The sequence below is a fragment of the Nyctereutes procyonoides genome, unplaced genomic scaffold (genome assembly GCF_905146905.1).
Source record: "Nyctereutes procyonoides isolate TBG_1078 unplaced genomic scaffold, NYPRO_anot_genome, whole genome shotgun sequence".
In the NCBI taxonomy this organism is placed as follows: Eukaryota; Metazoa; Chordata; class Mammalia; order Carnivora; family Canidae; genus Nyctereutes; species Nyctereutes procyonoides.
In genome coordinates, this window is record NW_026575044.1 from 33994955 (window position 1) to 34013032 (window position 18078).

The 18078-nt window shown below is 41.4% G+C and overlaps 1 protein-coding gene across 1 annotated transcript in view; it reads left to right on the forward strand.

The window, feature by feature from the left end:
* Nucleotides 1-3293: 3293 nt before the first annotated feature.
* LOC129508656 (glyceraldehyde-3-phosphate dehydrogenase-like) overlaps nucleotides 3294-18078 on the forward strand; it is a 125709-nt gene continuing 110924 nt past the window's right edge. Inside the window, exons 1-2 of the mRNA XM_055323598.1 lie at nucleotides 3294-3372; nucleotides 4675-4753. Coding sequence (XP_055179573.1) covers nucleotides 3294-3372; nucleotides 4675-4753 — 158 coding nt within the window. The remainder of the gene's footprint in view (nucleotides 3373-4674; nucleotides 4754-18078) is intronic.

An 18078-nucleotide genomic window follows, 5' to 3' on the forward strand; every position in this document is an offset into this window, starting at 1 on the left:
AAGCAAAAACCACGAATCAGGGGGACTCCTGTAGCCTACTTGCAGGAAAAGGGCATCAGAGACTTAATCAAACCTGAGTGTCAGAAATGGCCTCCCTGAGGACATCACCTCTGAGTAGAGACCTGAATGATAACGATGTGAAAAGGTCCAATTTCTGGGAAGAGTAAGCATCACACGTGGAGTCACAAAAGGCCCATGGGACCACGGAGCACTAGAGGAATTGGAAGATGTTGTTGGAGGGGAAAATTCTACCTCTATCGTTCCAGATATTCCAACTGCACTGAGAACCCAATTCACATAAAACAGATTAACAAGAATAAAAGGCCCAAAGTTTTATTACCTGTGCACGGAGGTCCAGTTATGAAAATGAGACCCAAAGAAATGACCAAGGCAGGCAGTTTTTATACATTTTAGACAAAGACAGTAAATTCAGGAGGAATTTCCAGGACAAAGAAAACAGGAGCTTTAATTAGTAAAGAATTCCAAGTGGGCTGATGGTAGTAGGGTAGTAAAAAGTAACAAAGTTTTATTTTCCACAGTTCTTTTGACTTTAAAGTCCCTTATCTCTGGTGTTAAGGATGTCTTTTACTTCTTAATATGGGGAGGGCATTTTTCATATAGGAGATTTGTCTCTTGCCTTCAGAGGGATAGAGGAGAGTCTAAGGGTCCTTGCACTGGCTATTTCCCAAGTAGCTTTATTTCAGAATAATCAATATGCCATTGTGGTACATTTGGGGGCAATGTCTAAAGGCTGAGTTTAGGTGTGCCTGCATGGCTCAGTTGGTTAAGTATCTGACTCTTAATTCGGCTCAGGTCAGGATCTCAGGGTTGTGAGACTGAGCCCTGTGGTGGGCTCTGCACTCTGCATGGAGTCTGCTTGGGATTCTCTTTCCCTGCCCCTCCCCTTGTTCATGCTCTCTCTCTCCAAATAAATAAATCAATAAAATCTCTTTTTTTCTTTTTTCTTTTTAAAGGCTAGGTTTAAAAAGCAAGAAAGAAATTGTGGAAAAGTGAGCTAAGTGTACGCAGGAGCCAGCTAGGTGTCATCTGGTAGAAAGAAATGAATGCAGTTAGGTGTAGATCTTTTCCTAATTAATTCTGAAACTTATAATTTGGGAATTTGCCAAAAGAAATGCATTTTACAGCAATATTTTTAAGACAGATAAGGTTTCTTATATCCAATTAAGTACTACGTTTTGATATTTTAACCTCATTATTTGAGAACCATTGCTTTGGGATACATTTGCTCTTGATTTATTGATTCACTTACATATTATTATACACATGCAGATATAAAGATAAATAAGACAGTAGTTGCCTTCAGGAGATGATGGTATAGTGTGGTGGTGTAGGGTGCAGAGTAGGAGACAAAGGAAAGGCTATGAACCAATAGGCTAAGTAGGCAGAGAGATGGTGAGAAAAAGAAGGTGATATTAGATCCCCATATCATCAAAACATATGGCAAAATATGCACAACAGTAGAGACAGATGCCCTGCATCTCTCTTACCAGTAGGAAGCTTCTGTTTTTATAATAGTTTATTTTGGTGGGATCTCCTGGTTCTTTCGGGGGGTAGGGAATGTGGGATTGGGGAAATGGCCAATGATAGCAAATCTTCATTAACAGGTCACTTTACACAACCCCAAGGGGATCGTTCACCCTATATCCTATCTAAACGAGGCTGTGGTGACTCTCAGAGAATGTGAAAGTTCTAGGAGTCTGCAGGACTGATCCCTATGATCCTTTTCCTTTCAGGTCACTCTTCAATACTTCAGCATCAGCCATTATACCTGGACCACGGTAAATAGTGAAGCATATATTTATAGTGTCCAATATTGTCAGTTAGGAAGACTAGTCTTAACAATGACTTCTTAGGTTCCAGAATTCCTGTTTAGTGTTCTAAGTTTGGTCTCCTCCCACCCAAAGTTGGTCATTTTGGGGAAACAGAGTTTTTCTGTTTAGCTTGGGACACACCCACATTGACACACATGCACACATGTACACATACTCCTTCCTGTATTTCTTTTCTCACATCAAGTCTTGCCTAACTTTACAGAATAGCATGTTCTCTTGACTTACTGAAGACTTTCTTTAGTTGGTACACTTTTCACTCCTCCAGTATATAAAATCCTTTCCCGCTGATGGGCTTTTTTCCAATATTTCTCTCCAAGATCACAAACAAATATTCACAACTATATTTTTAAACATAAATTATATATAATATTAACAAGTGGTCCTTTCTTACAGCCAAGAGAAGTATACTATTGAATAAATAGAATAAAAGAAGAATATGTTTAATACTTTCCTGTTGGTGCTAGCTCACAGAAACAGAGCTTGACCTTACTTAACAAAATTGCCTACCAGTCAGAATGTTTGATCTTCATTATATTATTTTCAACCATTGTGGCCTTAATTATTTGTCCTGAGACTTTTCAGAATTTGTGTCTTTCATTAAAATATACCCATATAATCAGGGACTATTTGGAGTAAGGTTTGGCCTCCAAGAATGCGATATGGGAGCAGAGTTTTGAGGTGGGGGACTGTTCAGGTAACACCACTGTCACAGCCTGGGTGGGATGCAACGGGAACCAGAACAAAGGGGAAGGCTGTGAGGATGGAGAAAAGATACAAAACAGAAAAAATACTGGAGAGGTAAAAATGGAAAGGAACTAGTGTCAATGTTTTGAACTCAGACAAATCAAAAGTGAATGGATGGAGGTGTAAACAAGATATCAAGAGAGATTAATTTAAAGATGGGATGGAGAAGGCAGAGTGATGACCTTTTAGGTTTACTTGAGCTGCTACTAGGAATCCACCCTTTGAGGGCCAAGCAGACGCTGAAGACCACTTGGACTACTCTGTCTCTCGCTTTCCTTCCCTGGCCTCTCCTTTCTCATCTCCCTCTTTCATTTTCTTTTCTGCAGAGTCCTCCAAAAGGGAGTGAGGTGGTAGCTGCTCTGGCTCTTAGTCCAGTTGGAGAAAAGTGCCTTTGCGAGTCTCATCTGCAAGCTGAATCTATTTGATTTTGCCAGTTGGTCTGGCATGCAATGAAATATTTGGGATTGGAGCTCAAGAGAAAAGTCAGAACTCTGCACAGCTATTTGGAAGTCCTCTGCTTAGAGATGGGCATGGAAGGGGTGATAGCAAGTATGTTTTCCTGGAAAATAGAGGGTCAAAAAAAGAACTCCAGGGCTGAACCCAGAAAGGAAGAGTGGAGGTGAGGTCAGGGAAGAAGCAATTCTAGGAAAACACAAACAGGATGAAGAGTGCCAAAGGAGAGATTTAGGGGAAAGGATGCTGATCAGCCATGTGATGTTGCAGAAAGAGAAGACAGTTGACATGGTGGTGGATTTGGAACCAGAGGAAGAGCGGGGTATGTGAGCACAATGTCTGGATGCAGACTGTGGGCTGTCGAGAATGAGTATGCATTGGAGACAGTAAATGAAGAAGAATTAAAGACAGAAACAGTGGCTTGAGGAATTAATTTTAAAAAGGGTTAAGTTTTCAGTATGTGTATACTTTACAGACTGCTTCCTGGCTGAGTAGAAATATCCAATAGAAAGGAAGAGTTTGAACATATGGCAGAGAGTACAAAGTGGACCCCCCACCAACACACACACTCACATTCACACACATATGAGCCTATACAACGTCAAGACAAAAGTGTCTTCCCCAGTGGATGAAGGATGTGACCCCTCACTAGAGCAAGTGGCTTGGTGAGTAGAAAAAGGAGGGTTCCATGTTGCCCCGCCCCCCCCCCCCCCCGCTCCTCACCATGCAACTTCCAACCAGTACAGAGATACATGACAACACTCAATATAGACAGCCTGCTGTGTGCCTACTTGGAAAAAGCATTCATGTCCACTCCACTTGGTTTGTCCTCTGTGTTCAGCCACAGTCATTACTCTCCTCAGGATAGAAGCTTGTTCTTACTTATAGCCAGAAAATCAGTTAGTCAATGTCCAAGGCCGAGCTCCCTCCAAATGCTGCCTCCCTAGGGTCCACAGAGTCATTCATGTAGAAAAGTCCCTAGCTGAAGCGTGTGGCGGCCAGTAAGCACATTATTAAGGACACTTTTCCTTTGTTGACGAACCCAGTCAGCTCCTTTACTGCCACTGTTCACTGGGACTTGGTTATAATTTTGTGGTGTCGGTTATGTTTTGAAGACGAAATACATTTTTTTTTCTCTATTCGACTAGGTAGCTTCTAGTTAGAAACACACAGTTTAATCAGAGTATGCCAGGAACAGAAATAATTGGTCCTTTTTCTTCTTTCCCACTTGGAAATGAAAAAAAAAAAAAGCAAAGTTAGTCTTGGGTATTATTTAATTTCCTTGGGAGGACGCAAGCCATCAGGATTTTAGCATTTGTGCTTTCTTTGTGTGAAAATGTCGCAGGTGTATTTTTAGTAATTTCTTTGGGGATCTTATAGAAGAAATTTTCTATTTAAATATATCTAGATGACAATGATCTGGATAAGAATCCACAGAGGAATTTAAGAAAGAGTCTGTCAATGAACAAAGGAGGCAGGAGGGAGCCCTCTAGCTCCCTGACTCCAGATAAGAAGGCCACTTGCCTGTCCCCTCCTTTGTGTCGGTGGCATTGCTTGCAAGAGGAGAGAAGAGGCTCCTATTTGTAGTACCAAACTGCTTGGATTACATTTCTCTTCCTTCCAGCCTTCCAGCAGTCTTTGCTTCAAAAGCATGATCACCTCATTATGCTCCCTATCCCTGTTTCCATCACTCACCACGAGAAGTGAGAACCTCATGTCATGCCTCATTCCCCTAATCTGAATCCCCTCTGCCCCCAAAGCCTGTGCAACCTACCCTCTTCATCACCACCAACTACCACACAGAACTTATTTGTTTGTCTTCTCCCCCCAATTAGAGGGTGAGTAAAGACTTTGGTCTGTTTTGCTCACTGCCATATCCCAGGGTTCTGGAACAGTGACAGGCCCCCTGTAAGCACTGCATAAATATTAGTTGAGTGATGAATGGGAGAAAAAAACGAGGAAAGGAAAATTTGAACTTGACATGGGCTTAGATGTGGTTTGTGAGAGACCAAGGATAGGCTCCAGGATAGTGGGCCTGGGATGTCTCTAGGGTCGCATTCAGGGGGTGGTAGCAGGAGGGGCAGCCGTAAAGATAACAGGCACAAGGACCAGGAGGTCTCTTTAGGTAGAAACTAATTTCATATAATGAGATGCCATCTTATCAATTTACTGCATGCAGAATATTGCTTAATTTTTTTTCAAAAAATCTTCAAAACTCTTGAGTAGCAATGACTATCTACATGATGGTTTTTCCAACACGAAGGCAGAATTTATGAATGCCTGTTTTCTAGGTCAGTGTTTGCCTTCATGCAAGCTGAAGTATTTTAAATAAAATGCAAAGAGAGTAGAAGCTCACAGCATATAATTGGTGCCCAACTACTGTTTGTCAGGTGAGCAGAGATATTCATGCCTGGGCAAAATCTGAAGAGTCTATTTTCTATCTCAACTTTGTGGGACTGTTTCTGCCCTGCCATGTGCCACCCATAACAAAGGGGCCTTTCACAGACAACTTAACTTCTCCTTTGCCTGTTCTCCCACCCTGGATGTAATTGCTTGACTTTTGGACTTTATTCCTGCAGAATCATACTTTGTCTTATGAGACTTAGTGATACTGGGTTAATCAGACAAAATAATTCTAGCAAGTTCCTTACTATTTTAATAGACAACAGCACCCAAGAACTTAGCAATGCCTAAAACAAGTCAAAATGATCAAGTTTTCTAAAGGTCCCTATGGTATGATGCTGGTACCAGAAATGTCAGGCAGTGTGACAAAGACAGTGATGTGGGTATTTGAGAGTGACCGGACTTTTGGAGTTTAGAATTTAAAACCTAACTGAGAGGGGAAAGCTGTACAGATTCAGAAGCCATTTTTTTCTAAGATAATCCTTTCATTTCAGTAAGAGCTTTGAATAGAACATTTAGACATCCTTATATGCACACAAACAGTATGATTTTCATATATTCTTTCTTAATAGGAGAAATTTCAGGTTGTAATGTCAGATCTCATATTTCCACATCAGGAATAAATTGACCATGTGTTAGAGCTCATAAGATAAATGTTTTGTGATTTTTCTGTTGCTAAAAGAATCAATGCATTGAAGACACCGTAAGATAGATAGCCAAGTGGGAATGTCAGTTTATATCTAATTTCCCATTGTTTTTGTTTTGGAGATAGTAGAGTGAGTATCAACTTTCAGGGAAGCTTCCTGGGGATTCATGATCTGCCCCTGGAGTGTGAAGGAATGATGGCACAAAAATTATATATTAGAACACTTCAGTTACACCTCTTCTTGCAGTTGGATGGGTAAAGAAGTACAAATAGATTTTATTTCATGTTACTGTGGAGTAAATCAGTTAAAATTTTTAAAATCAAAATTTGTTGTACTAATGTATTATTTTAGAATATTTCTGAATGCCTAACCATATTCTAAATACAATGGATCTCTCAGATGTATAAAATTTTCTCGGTAACAATTCCATAAGTGGGCAATGTTGAGGGGAAAAGTTGCAGGTCAAGTGGAGAGATGGTGAACAGAAAATAAGAGAATAAACCGTTTTGAGTAACTTTTAAATTCGAGTACATTCTCATAAGGTCTTTAAAGCTTCACGATAGGATCATGAGGCAGATTCAGTTAGAACAAAGGATTTTGATTAGCATCGGGATTTCCTACACCACGTTCTGGTAGTAATGTCAACCTTTAAAACTGCCAACCTGCCTGACCTTTCCTCTTCCTTCTCCTCAATCAGTCCATTACAGGATGGTTTATAAGAATATAGCTGGGGAGGCTGGGGGGCTCAATTGGTTAAGCATCTGCCTTGGGCTGAGGTTGTGATCCCCAGGTCCTGGGATGGAGCCCTGAGTCAGGCTCCCTGCTGACACCTTGCTTGGCAGGGAGCCTGCTTCTCCCTCTCCCTCTGCTGCTCCCCCATCTTGTGCTCTCTCTCTCTCTCTTTCTCTCATAAATAAATAAAATCTTTTACAAAAATAAAAATATAGCTGGACTTGGTAATTTAGAATTTCCTCTGTTCAAAGAAAAATACTTATTTTTTAAAAAATATTTTGTTTATTTATTTGAGAGAGAGAGGGAGAAAGAGAGAGAGAGAGAGAGAAAGAGAGAGAGAGAGAGAACATAAGCACAAGCAGGAGGAGCAGCAAACAGAGGGAGAGGGAGAAGCAGGCTCCCCACTAAGCAGGCAACCTGATGTGGGGTTTGATTCCTGGACCCTGGGATCATGACCTGAGCAGAAGTCAGATGTTTAGCTGACTGAGCCACCCAGGTGCCTCAAAAAATACTTAAAAAAAAAAAATGATTGGGCAGCCCCAGTGGCCCAGCGGTTTAGCGCCGCCTTCAGCCTGGGGTGTGATCCTGGAGACCCGGGATCAAGTCCCATGTCAGGCTCCCTGCACAGAGTCTGCTTCTTCCTCTGCCCCTCTCTCTCTCTCTCTCTCTCTCTCTCTCTCTGTCATAAATAAATAAATAAATCTTAAAAAAATAATAATGATTACTTAAAAAATAACCTGAACCTTCCAATTGTTCTAAAACATTTTTTGCCTATAAAATAATAGCTTTATTTTTTATTTTTTCTCTCCTAACTTTTATTATTATTATCATCATCATCATCATCATCATACTTAGTATAACATACCCTAGCTCCATCTGTGTCATCGAAAATGGCAAGATTTCATTCTTTTTGATGGCTGAGTAATATTCCATTGTATATGTATGCCACATCTTCTTTATCCATTCACCAGTTGATGGACATTTGGGCTTTCTCGGTAGTTTGGCTATTGTTGATTATGCTGCTAAAACATCAGAGAGCATGAATTCCTTCAAATCTGTATTTTTGTATCCTTTGGGTAAATACCTCGTAGTGCAGTTGCGGGAATACAGGGTAGTTCTGTACATTTTGTTCTACATTTTGAGAAAGAACGTCCATACTATTCTTCAGAGTGGCTGTACCAGTTTACATTCCCACCAACAATGCAAGAGGGTTCCCCTTTGTCCACAACTTCACCAGCACCTGTTGTTGCCTGTGTTGTTAATTTTAGCCATTTTGACAGGTGTGAGAAAATATCTCATCATGATTTTGATTTGTATTTCCCTGATGATGAGTGATGTTGAGCATATTTTCATGTGTCTGTTATCCATCTGGATGGTTTTTTTGGAAAAATGTCTGCCTATTTCTAAACTGGGATATTTGTCTTTTGGTGTGTTGAGTTTGATAAAACTATATAAGACTTATGAAAGAAATTGAAGAGGAGACAAAGAAAAACATTTTTAACAGAAAAGACATTTATTCATCCAGAAATCCTTATGACAGTTATATGACAGTTATATGACATATAACTTATGTTATATGTTTATATATATATATAAACATATATGTTATGTTTATTAACATATATGACAGTTATAAAAATTAAGAGTTAAAGTTCATAAATACCCCAAGCTCTGATTATTTTCATGAAAAACCTGCCACACTGGAGGAAAGGCAGCAAATTACAGCTAAAATTCCTTATTTATTGTATGTCTTTAACTTCATTTTAACATTTTTGCCATCCCCAAATCATGGAACTATGAATGAAATGGGTGAGTTGGTACTCAAGTATCACATAGTTCATTATCTTGTAGTATAAATAAGGAATGAAGACTCTAGCAGACATTTGACATAGTTTTAGCTAATATTCTCAGGGTTTTGTCTAAACTGGTGGGCAACAATTATTCAAGATGAAAATTGCCACTTTGTTGAATGATCCCCTCCTGTTATACTCAACATTTTAATGTAAAGCAAATGATTCTAGCATCCCTCCTAAATTTAGTTTTATTGTTTGAATAAAGGGATTTGTTTTCAACTTTGGGTCTAAATCAATGATTTTTGGGTCATTTCCTAGAATATTCAACTGTTACTTAAAAAAGTGTTTCCAGGTAATTCTGATGTGAAGTCAAGTTCAGAGGAAGAGTGACAAGGTGGCATGCAGGAGGATGTGTTAAGGGCTAAAGTGAACTCAGGATGAAGGTGGCTAAAGAAAAGAGACCAGACCGTGTGAAACTGGGACACCACCCAGGAGCGGCAAAGAGCTAGTACAGACAGAATTGCCAGGAAGGAGAGCATGAACAGCTGCGGGAATGAATATGTCATGGATACTTAAAAGAACATGAGAAGGCAAGCTTTTGAAGGTTCACTTTGCAAAGTGGAAGAAAATATTGTAGGAAAGGGAAGATTTATTGTACTATACCTGGCACATAGTAGGTGCTCAAGACATATTTGGCAATTGAATACATAGGTGGACCAGATTATGGAGGGACTTTAGAGAGAAACAAAATAATTTGTATTTCTTATTCACTATATACTTCCAGGGACTGGCATATATTAAAAACTCTGTAAGTAATTACTTAATTATTGATCAATTAATGTGCCTTGCACATAGTATGCCCTGCCTAAATGGTTGATATTACTCAAATTACGATTATCGTGAACACCTTTGTTTTTCAGATGGAAAATGCAATGATTTGTTTGTATTAGGAGATAGTTTCTATTTTGGTCTGATGGAATAGTTCAGAGAAACCATATTGTTTAAAGACATTCCATCATGTTCTAAGGGGACATTTTACAGAAAAAGCATTACATCACCAGGTATAGAGTTAGAGTTCCTACAATAAAATCCTCCCATGAAACATGAAAACAATGAAGCTATTCATGTAAGAATTCAATTAAGAATGCCTACTATGGACCTGCTGAGCAAAGCATAAAAACATTTCTGTCTCCTCTATAACGCTTACACTCTTGAGGGGAGCAGAAAATAAGCAAAATATATAATACTACAGAATCTGGTAAATGGTAAAGAGAAGAAAAGAGTGCAGAATCGGAGTGTTGGTGGGGGAGAGGTGCACAGAGAAATTCCGGTGTCAAGAATGGTGGCCAAGAAAGGCCCTAGTGAGAAGGGGAACATTTGAGTTAAGATCTGAAGAGTGATGAAGGAAGTCATGGAGATGAGTCTATTTGGGAAAGTGTATTTGAAGCAGAGGGAACAGCAGGTGTAAAGGCCCCGAGGCAACAGCAGGGAAGTGGTCAGTATATCTTGAGTGAACCAGAAAAGAATGGTAGCATATCAGTGTAGGACCTTCTAGGCCACAGGAAGGACTTTGGCTTTTACCCTGAGTGATGTGGGAAGCTACCTGGGGTTCTGATTTAGTCATGTTCCTGGCAGCCACATGCCTCTCTGGAAGCTGTCCACAATTGTACTAACTAGAATTGATTGATGTCTCCTGGGTTTTCTTAGTATTTCTTTCTTTTGGATTACCACACTTCCTTTATTTTTGATAAAAATAGGTAGTTTTCCTCCTTTCCCTGGGTTACAAATACCTTGAATGTACCTTGTTCATATTTATGTGTCCAGAGACATCTGACATAAAATCTCTATATAGACATTTACCAAATATTTCATATAACTTTATAGCTTTATATAACTTTATATCTTTATATAGTCTTTATATACCTTTTCAACTTCATTTATGGTGAATTTGATCATATAATATCACACAAGTGCAGAACAAGTGATACTGGCTGTGCTTCTTTGACATGACTAAATAAAACTTGTGCATTGTTTGTATGAAAAAAATGATTGTATTAGTGTGTTCTTTTCGAGCAATAAATTGATGTGCCATTCCATGGATAGCCAAAAACACCTAACCATGTTGCAGTCTGAGTCTCATCTGTAGGCATTTGAAATAATCTGGCAATTCCTTTAGAATTCACTCAGTGAACTACAGCTCTGCAATTAGTCATGAGTGTGATTTGAGGGTACTGAAAGGCCCCTGCTTGCCCTAAAATATTTCCACTATAAAGACTGCCTCCTCCCTGTCCTTACTCAGATCCTTTATCCTTCAGTCTGCACCTCTGGAGCAATTTTATTCTCATTTAGCAAAGGAAAGGGCATTGCTCTTAGAAAGCTTTTGTAGAATGCATGCTGATGCTAAGCAGTTGGAATCACTCTGAGCACAGCCTGGTGGGGACCTTGTTAAAAATTATGCTGTACTTGCACCTCTCTTAACCAGCTCAAGACAGAACCAGTGTTCGTTCTATCTATCATCTATCTATCTATCTATCTATCTATCATCTATCCATCCATCCATCCATCCATCCATCATCTAACAGAGGGCCTCTAATTCTGCAGCCCTAATGACATAGTGAGCAGCTCTCTTCTGCACGATCAGCTATTGGATAAAACAATTCAATCAGCTTTGATAATTTGGAATAACAGGACTCTGCCCAGGGACTGGCTCTTCTGATTTGAAAGTAAATGTCTTAACCTCCCTCGCCATGACATTTATTTTCCATAAATGGTGCTGGCTTTGCGTTGGCATTCTTTTAGCAGCAGGAGACCATTATCCTGTGAGAATGTTCTCTCCCCTTTCACATTATCTCTTAATTATTGCCCTCTTTTCAGCAGACAATGCCTTTAGGAATTTTCATGTGATTTTCCCCTCCGTTCCTCCTCTGACTTGTACCGCCACGGGAGAGGATTTTTGGGTATTAACCCCAGAAAGTCTACAATAATGAATCTTATAGACAGTTGGCTCGGTCTCCACGGAATCCTTTGAGAGGGGCTGAGATGCCGTGAGCAACGTGCAAGGCAAATGCTTGGGAACTACAACATTTGCATGGAAGCCTTCGAGGGCAAGGAGGGAATGACAATGCAAATCTCCGAGCTGGCGAGTCTGGCTGGAAGATTTAGTTTTTCCCACATGTTAGGCTCTCCAGACCATCCCTTTTATTTATTTATTTTGAAGAAAAGGTTTCGTCCCTCCCACTAACAAAAATAGCCTTCACTAATGTAAATCCCATTTCTGCAGTTTTGGTGAGTCTGAAGCCAGCCAGATTAAAACAATAGCTGCAGAAAACCCGAGAACTCCCCCGATGCATCTTAATGGCTGTTTGTTAACTTCAAAACTGACCATTTAAATGCTAACCCTATTTAGCAAGTAATCCAAAACATAAGCACCCAGCTTGAATCATTAGCATTTAATTGCGTAACATTTTCTATTGCTAGTCAGGGCCAATTCTCCATATATATATATATATATATTTTTTTTTTTTTTTCAAAAAGCACTTTAGGACTCAAATTTATGTTCTGGCATAAATGCTTCTCTTGCATTATTTATGAATCCGTGGGAGCCTAGGTTAAGGTTACATCTTGTGCAGAGGCAGAAGTGCATACAAAACCTAAGAAGAGCCCCCCACCCCCTCATACATTTGGAGGCTAGCAGAAGGGATCCACAGTATTCTGTTGAAGTTGTCATCAATATTTATTGATGACGACTTGTGATGTCATACAACAGGGAACACTGAGCTCCACACACGTTTCTGGCAGCGAAAGAGTGGGGTTGAAGGTCCCCACCCCCCATTTCTTTGAAAATACAGGAAAAAAAAAAAGAAATTCCTGGTGCTTTTTCAACATAATATAAAGGTCACAGACAATAGCCCACCTATAGATGGTGATGTGTGACATTTAAACTGAATACAAGGAAAGCATGATAAGCATTAAAAAGAACTAGTCACTTTCAAGATAAGGCTGTTTACCAAATCATTTCTCTTTGGAAAAAAAAAATACTATACCATTTCATTTTATTTCTCAGATATTTCTTGAAAAACATACAGTGTCTTTGGGAGAATGTGAATAAAGAATAGACTGTCGATGACTCTTATTTCATCCACTGATTTATAAATAATATTTTAAAAGCGTGGCCTAGTAGGCCTTGGAAACTGGCCCCGGGGAAGAAATATCTTTGGGTGATATTTTCAGTTGTTATGTTTTGGTGAAAAAAAAAAAAAAGCATTGAGGTGTTTGTGAGTGCACGTTGCCAAAACTAACAGTTGTTTAAGAAAAGAAAGTCATTTAGAAAATGGTTCTATTTTTACACTTATATCGGACGCGACCAGCTGGACCGATCTTGCTTTCTCTCGGTGGAGTCGAATTGTTTAACTGCCTGGACGAGACCTCCCTGTCTCAGCAGCGAGCCAGAGGGGGATCTGAGCCTGGGAGAGGGGTTAATGAGGGGTGCTGAGCAGCAAGAGCGCGGTCGAACCCTTGCCCCTATTAAGGCTCCTAAGAAACTGCTGAGACCTGGCAGGTTCCTGGAGTCTGCGGGGGGGAGCCAAAGAAAAAGAAAGAGGAGCCTTAGAAGGAGCAGGAGCCCCACTGGGAAGGAGGGTCTGTCCACCCTGTAGGTTGGGGGGTGGGATTCGGAGCAGGCCCGGGTGAAGCCCTGGTTCTCAACGGCCTTCGTACCATGCACCGCGCTGCCCAGGCCACCCCTGACACCGAATGACCCCCAGGGCGCGGGGCTCGGGCCTTGCTGATTGCTCAGCCACCACCACCCTCCCCCCCGGGGGCGCCTTCTGAGTCAGAACCGCGGGAGGGTAAAGCGGAGCGAGCTTGCGGCCCTTCCCATTCTCCAAGCGCCCCGCGGGGTAAGGTAGGCCCGGGCTCCTGAGCTGGATCCGCGCCCCAAGAAGAGCCCTTTTCACCCCTGCGGGGAAGGTGAGCGCTGAGCTCACGCGGCGGGCCGGGAGGGGAGAGGGGCGCAGGGCAGCCTGCGGGCGTCACCGGGCCTGGCCCGCGGCAGGTGCAGGAGCCCGCGGCCGGCAGGTGTCTGGGGAGCACGCCGCGTCCTGGGGGGGGGGGGGTCGCTCTCCGTGGCCTGGACGCTGGGAATTGTTGCTTAAGCAGGAGTAACACGCTGATCCTTTTGAAGTACGGAGCTAAAAGCCAATGACGCCTTTCTGTTTCTGCAATGGCACTGTGACCTGAAGTATCAGGACATGGGGGGGGGGGGGCAGCAGGCCAAGCAAACACCACTATTAATGGAATGAGGGAAAGGAAAACTATTGGAGTGCCTACTACTAGCAGAGTGTAAGGCACTCAGTATTTTCAGTGAGTTTGCATTTAATCCTCACGATACTGTAAGACTTTACCCACTTTTAAAAAAAAGAATTATTTACTCATGAGAGACAGAGAAAGAGGGAGAGAGTGAGGCAGAGGGAGAAGCAGGCTCCATGCAGAGAGCCCGACGTGGGACTCGATCCCGGGTCTCCAGGATCACACCCTGGGCTGCAGGCGGCGCTAAACCACTGAGCCACCGGGGCTGCCCCAGAACTATTCTTGTATGCATTTACAAACCCGTGGCCTTTTTAGGAGGACTGCTTCCACTGGATATATTGCCAATTTGTTCTGGCCATGTTTGTCAGAGTTTCAGAAAGATCTTGTTTTTAATTTTTAACTTCCTAATGAAATGAGGCTTTTGGAAACCCTGAGGCTCTCCTTATTTTATTGAATCCTTCCTCCTGTAGATCTTCCCTGTTGACTCCTATATCCAGGCACTGTTATAGGCATGGGATGTATAGTATTGAACACAAGGCACCAAGCCTGCCCTTGGACCACTCAAATTCTCTTCCTGCCTTCACCATTTTAGACTTCTGCTGTTCTCAGACCGCAATTAGTGGTGTGAAAAACCTTGCTCTTGGTTATTTTTTTCTACTAGTGGATACACATGTGTGGTGTAATCTTAACCTGTTAGACATCTTGGTCTCTTCTCGTTTAAACTCTTTAAATTTGATCTCATTTGGAAAATCTCATCTTTGGAAGCTTTGGTTTATCCATTTTCTCCTTCTACTGGGCTACTTCTAGCTTCCCAAATAACTACTTGAATCCAATCTGCTTTGGAGGCAATGGAAGCTAAGATTCTAGGTATGAAAAGAGTGAATTACCAGGGGAGAGATATTCTAGATTGAAGGAGATTATAGATTCAGCCTAAGTGGAATTAAAATCAGCGTCATGATGCTGTTTATTTTCTTTGAACTTTAGGTCTTCTTGTCAAACTTTCCTGATAGTAGTGCCCTCTCTGTAATCTGTAGTTTTACGAAAGTCCTTGCTGATCGTAGAGGGGAAAACACCATGAAATACCACTCTGAGACTTCATGTTCCAAATATTAGAGGAATGGCATTCCACAGCCACCTCACTGGTATAACAAAATGTCTTATGCTGATAAAATTCAAATTTCTAAATCTAATAACATAAGATAGTAGAAACTTTAATATTTTACGGTATAATAAAATGAATATATTTCTAATTCTCCTTTTCAATCCCTTATGCAAACCTTCTATGTGACTTGAGTCTGATTTGAGAGTAGCCCTTTACAGATGACACCTGTAAGAAAAGGCAGGAGCAGCAGCAACTCAAATTTTCATTAACGTAGTAGAAATAAAGGATAATGTATTTTGAAATAATTGGTGTTGCATTTTTTCCTTTGGATTTCTCCCCATGTAATCCTTCAGCTTTAAGATCCAACAGTGGGACTGTAGCGGGCAAAAGGTGCTCAGCTCTGCTGGGAAGCTGAGAGGCACATGTTGGAATTGTCCCATTAGTGGGGAGGAAGCTGGACCACCACTGGGCCCTTGTTGATGGAGTGTGGCCCCAGGAGTGTGAACTATGGCCTGCCCTCCATACTCCCTTGGCTTCCAGGAATGAGGGAAGTTACTAGTATATATGGGAACATCTCATAGATGACCCCCTAGTAGTAGGTAAGAGCATATGGACAGGGCATCAGTTAGTCAAATCAGTTATTCAGTAATGAATACTGATTAGTAACTTAGTATAGGTGGGTAGTGGAATAGCTTGCCAGGGCTGCCATAACCAAATACTATGGACTGGGTGAATGAAACTATTTTCTCATAGCTTTAGAGGCTGGAAGTCAAGATCAAGGCATTGACGGGATTGGTTTCTTCCGAGGCTTTTCCCTTTGGCTTGCAGATGGCCACTTTCTCCCTGTGTCCTTAAGTGACTTTTCATTTGTACAGAATTCCTGATGTTTCTCCTTTGTGCTGATTTCCTCTTATAAAAACCCTCCTTCCCATTTTATCCCCACCATGGCTGTGGCTTCCCCTGGAATATCTGTGTGCTCTGAAAAAGGATCTATAATAACGTAATATACTTCAATATAATAGCCTAGTAAAATAATACAGTATTGTAATGAAACACTTTTAATATCCTAATACATAAGGGTATATCCTACTATATAGAAGGCTCAAATAGGTCTGCCATATAAAGTGTTAACTGATCTAGAGCTACTTGCTAGGTGGGCAGCTTACCATGGGTATGCAATAGCATATTCTGTTAATTACCATGTAACAAACCAACCCCAAATTTAATGACTTAAAATAACCAATTATGTGACCTGTACTCTGTGGGTCAGCACTTGAGGCTGGCCCCAACTGGATGGCTGCGTCTGTGTCTGTGGGAAGAGCTGCAGGCCAGTTAGGATTCCTTGCCTCTGAGAGTTGGCTTTCTGTCACCTGGGCTGAAAGCGGTGACTGGTTCGTATGGTCTGGCACTCTAGGGCAAGCTAGCTGGGCTTTTTCTCTTGGGGCTGTGGAGGTCTAAGAGGCCAAAGTAGGTAAGGCACATGTCACCTCTGCTACATGCTGTTTGCCAAAGCAAGTTGCAAGTCCAACCCAGATTCAAGGGACAGGGAAATAGATTCTACTTTTTAATGAAAAGGAAGGAAGGAAGGACGGGAAGGGAAGGGTGAAGAGAGGTCTTTACTTTTCTTACAAGCAATCTGCCACATACATCCAATGGAAAACTGAGCAGAGAGCCATCTGACAAGTCAGGCAATGAACAGTTGCTGCAGAAGTGTGGGCAACAGCTAGTTGTATGGGAGGCAAAATAACTACTTGGCTGTGGACCGCAGTCAGCATTGACCTTCTGAGGGGGTAGGTGAAGTATGTGAGCAGCAAAATCTGTGCCTGGTAGCAGAGCATTCCTATGGGATGGCAGGAAGCTAGGGCTGTAGTAAGGCATCTGTTGAAATCAGGAGAAGTGGGAGAACGTGAGTGGACTTGGAGTACCTGTGCAGCACTCTTGGCTTTTTTCCCCCCTCCCTAGATGTAACAGGAAGAGACTATACCAAAGGAAGGGTGGTGGTGAGGCTCTGTTGGGATGGCTGGGAGATGTGACACACAGGTACTGAAATTACCACAGGTACACCTGCCACTTGTCTTAGAGACATAGTAACTAGAAAATACGCAGCATGATTCCAATACTAATTTCCAGCTGTTTTCAAATGAATGAATTAGCTCCTTGCAGTCCAGGCCAGTGTCTTGTCCAGGACCTGACTGGATTCTCCTGGCTTGTCATCCTGGTTCCAGCTTGCTACCCTTTTTGGGAATCTGTTCTTCACCCATACTGATTGCATGAAAACAGCAGTTTGTGGGCATCAGGCTATCCCAATTGTACAGATTTCTCAGACTCCTTAGTCTGAAGATTCTACAATTCATACTTCAAGTACAAAGTTGATATTTTAGTTTTAGTGGTCTCTCTTTTCTGATGATTCATAGGTGTGTGTGTGTGTGTGTGTGGACTTGGGCTGAAGGTGTTGGATTCTTTTATGATGTATACTCCCTCAGGGGAATGATGCTGTCATGCTCTGGTCTCCCTCTTGTCCGTCTTGTAAGTGCTACAGTTTTGGGAAGTTCTGTGGAGTTTGTCTTATTCTTAGGCATCTGAAGAGAAGCTCCCAATTGATAAACCTTGACCACCTCCTTCACTGTGCAAAATCATTGACTCCTTAGTATTTTATCAAGCCTTATTTCCCTTTTCCCTTCTTCCCTAGTAAGTAGCCTACTGATCTAGAGGCCAGTTGGGGGTTACACTTATAATCTAGCTGGAGTAATGAACCTACATGAACAAAATAATTACATGCTAACCTTGTGTTGAAGGAAAACCTGTAGAGGGAATATCACAAGGGGTTGTCCTTATAGAAAGCTAATACATGAACAGTGTATGGAAAATTTGAACAGGCGGATGACAGCAGAGAAAGTATCCTGGACAAATCCTTGATTTAAAGACTGAGAATAATGTATTTTAAATATATTAAGAGTGTACACATATTTTTTTAATTTTTATTTATTATTTATGATAGTCACACGCAGAGAGAGAAGAGGCAGAGACACAGGCAGAGGGAGAAG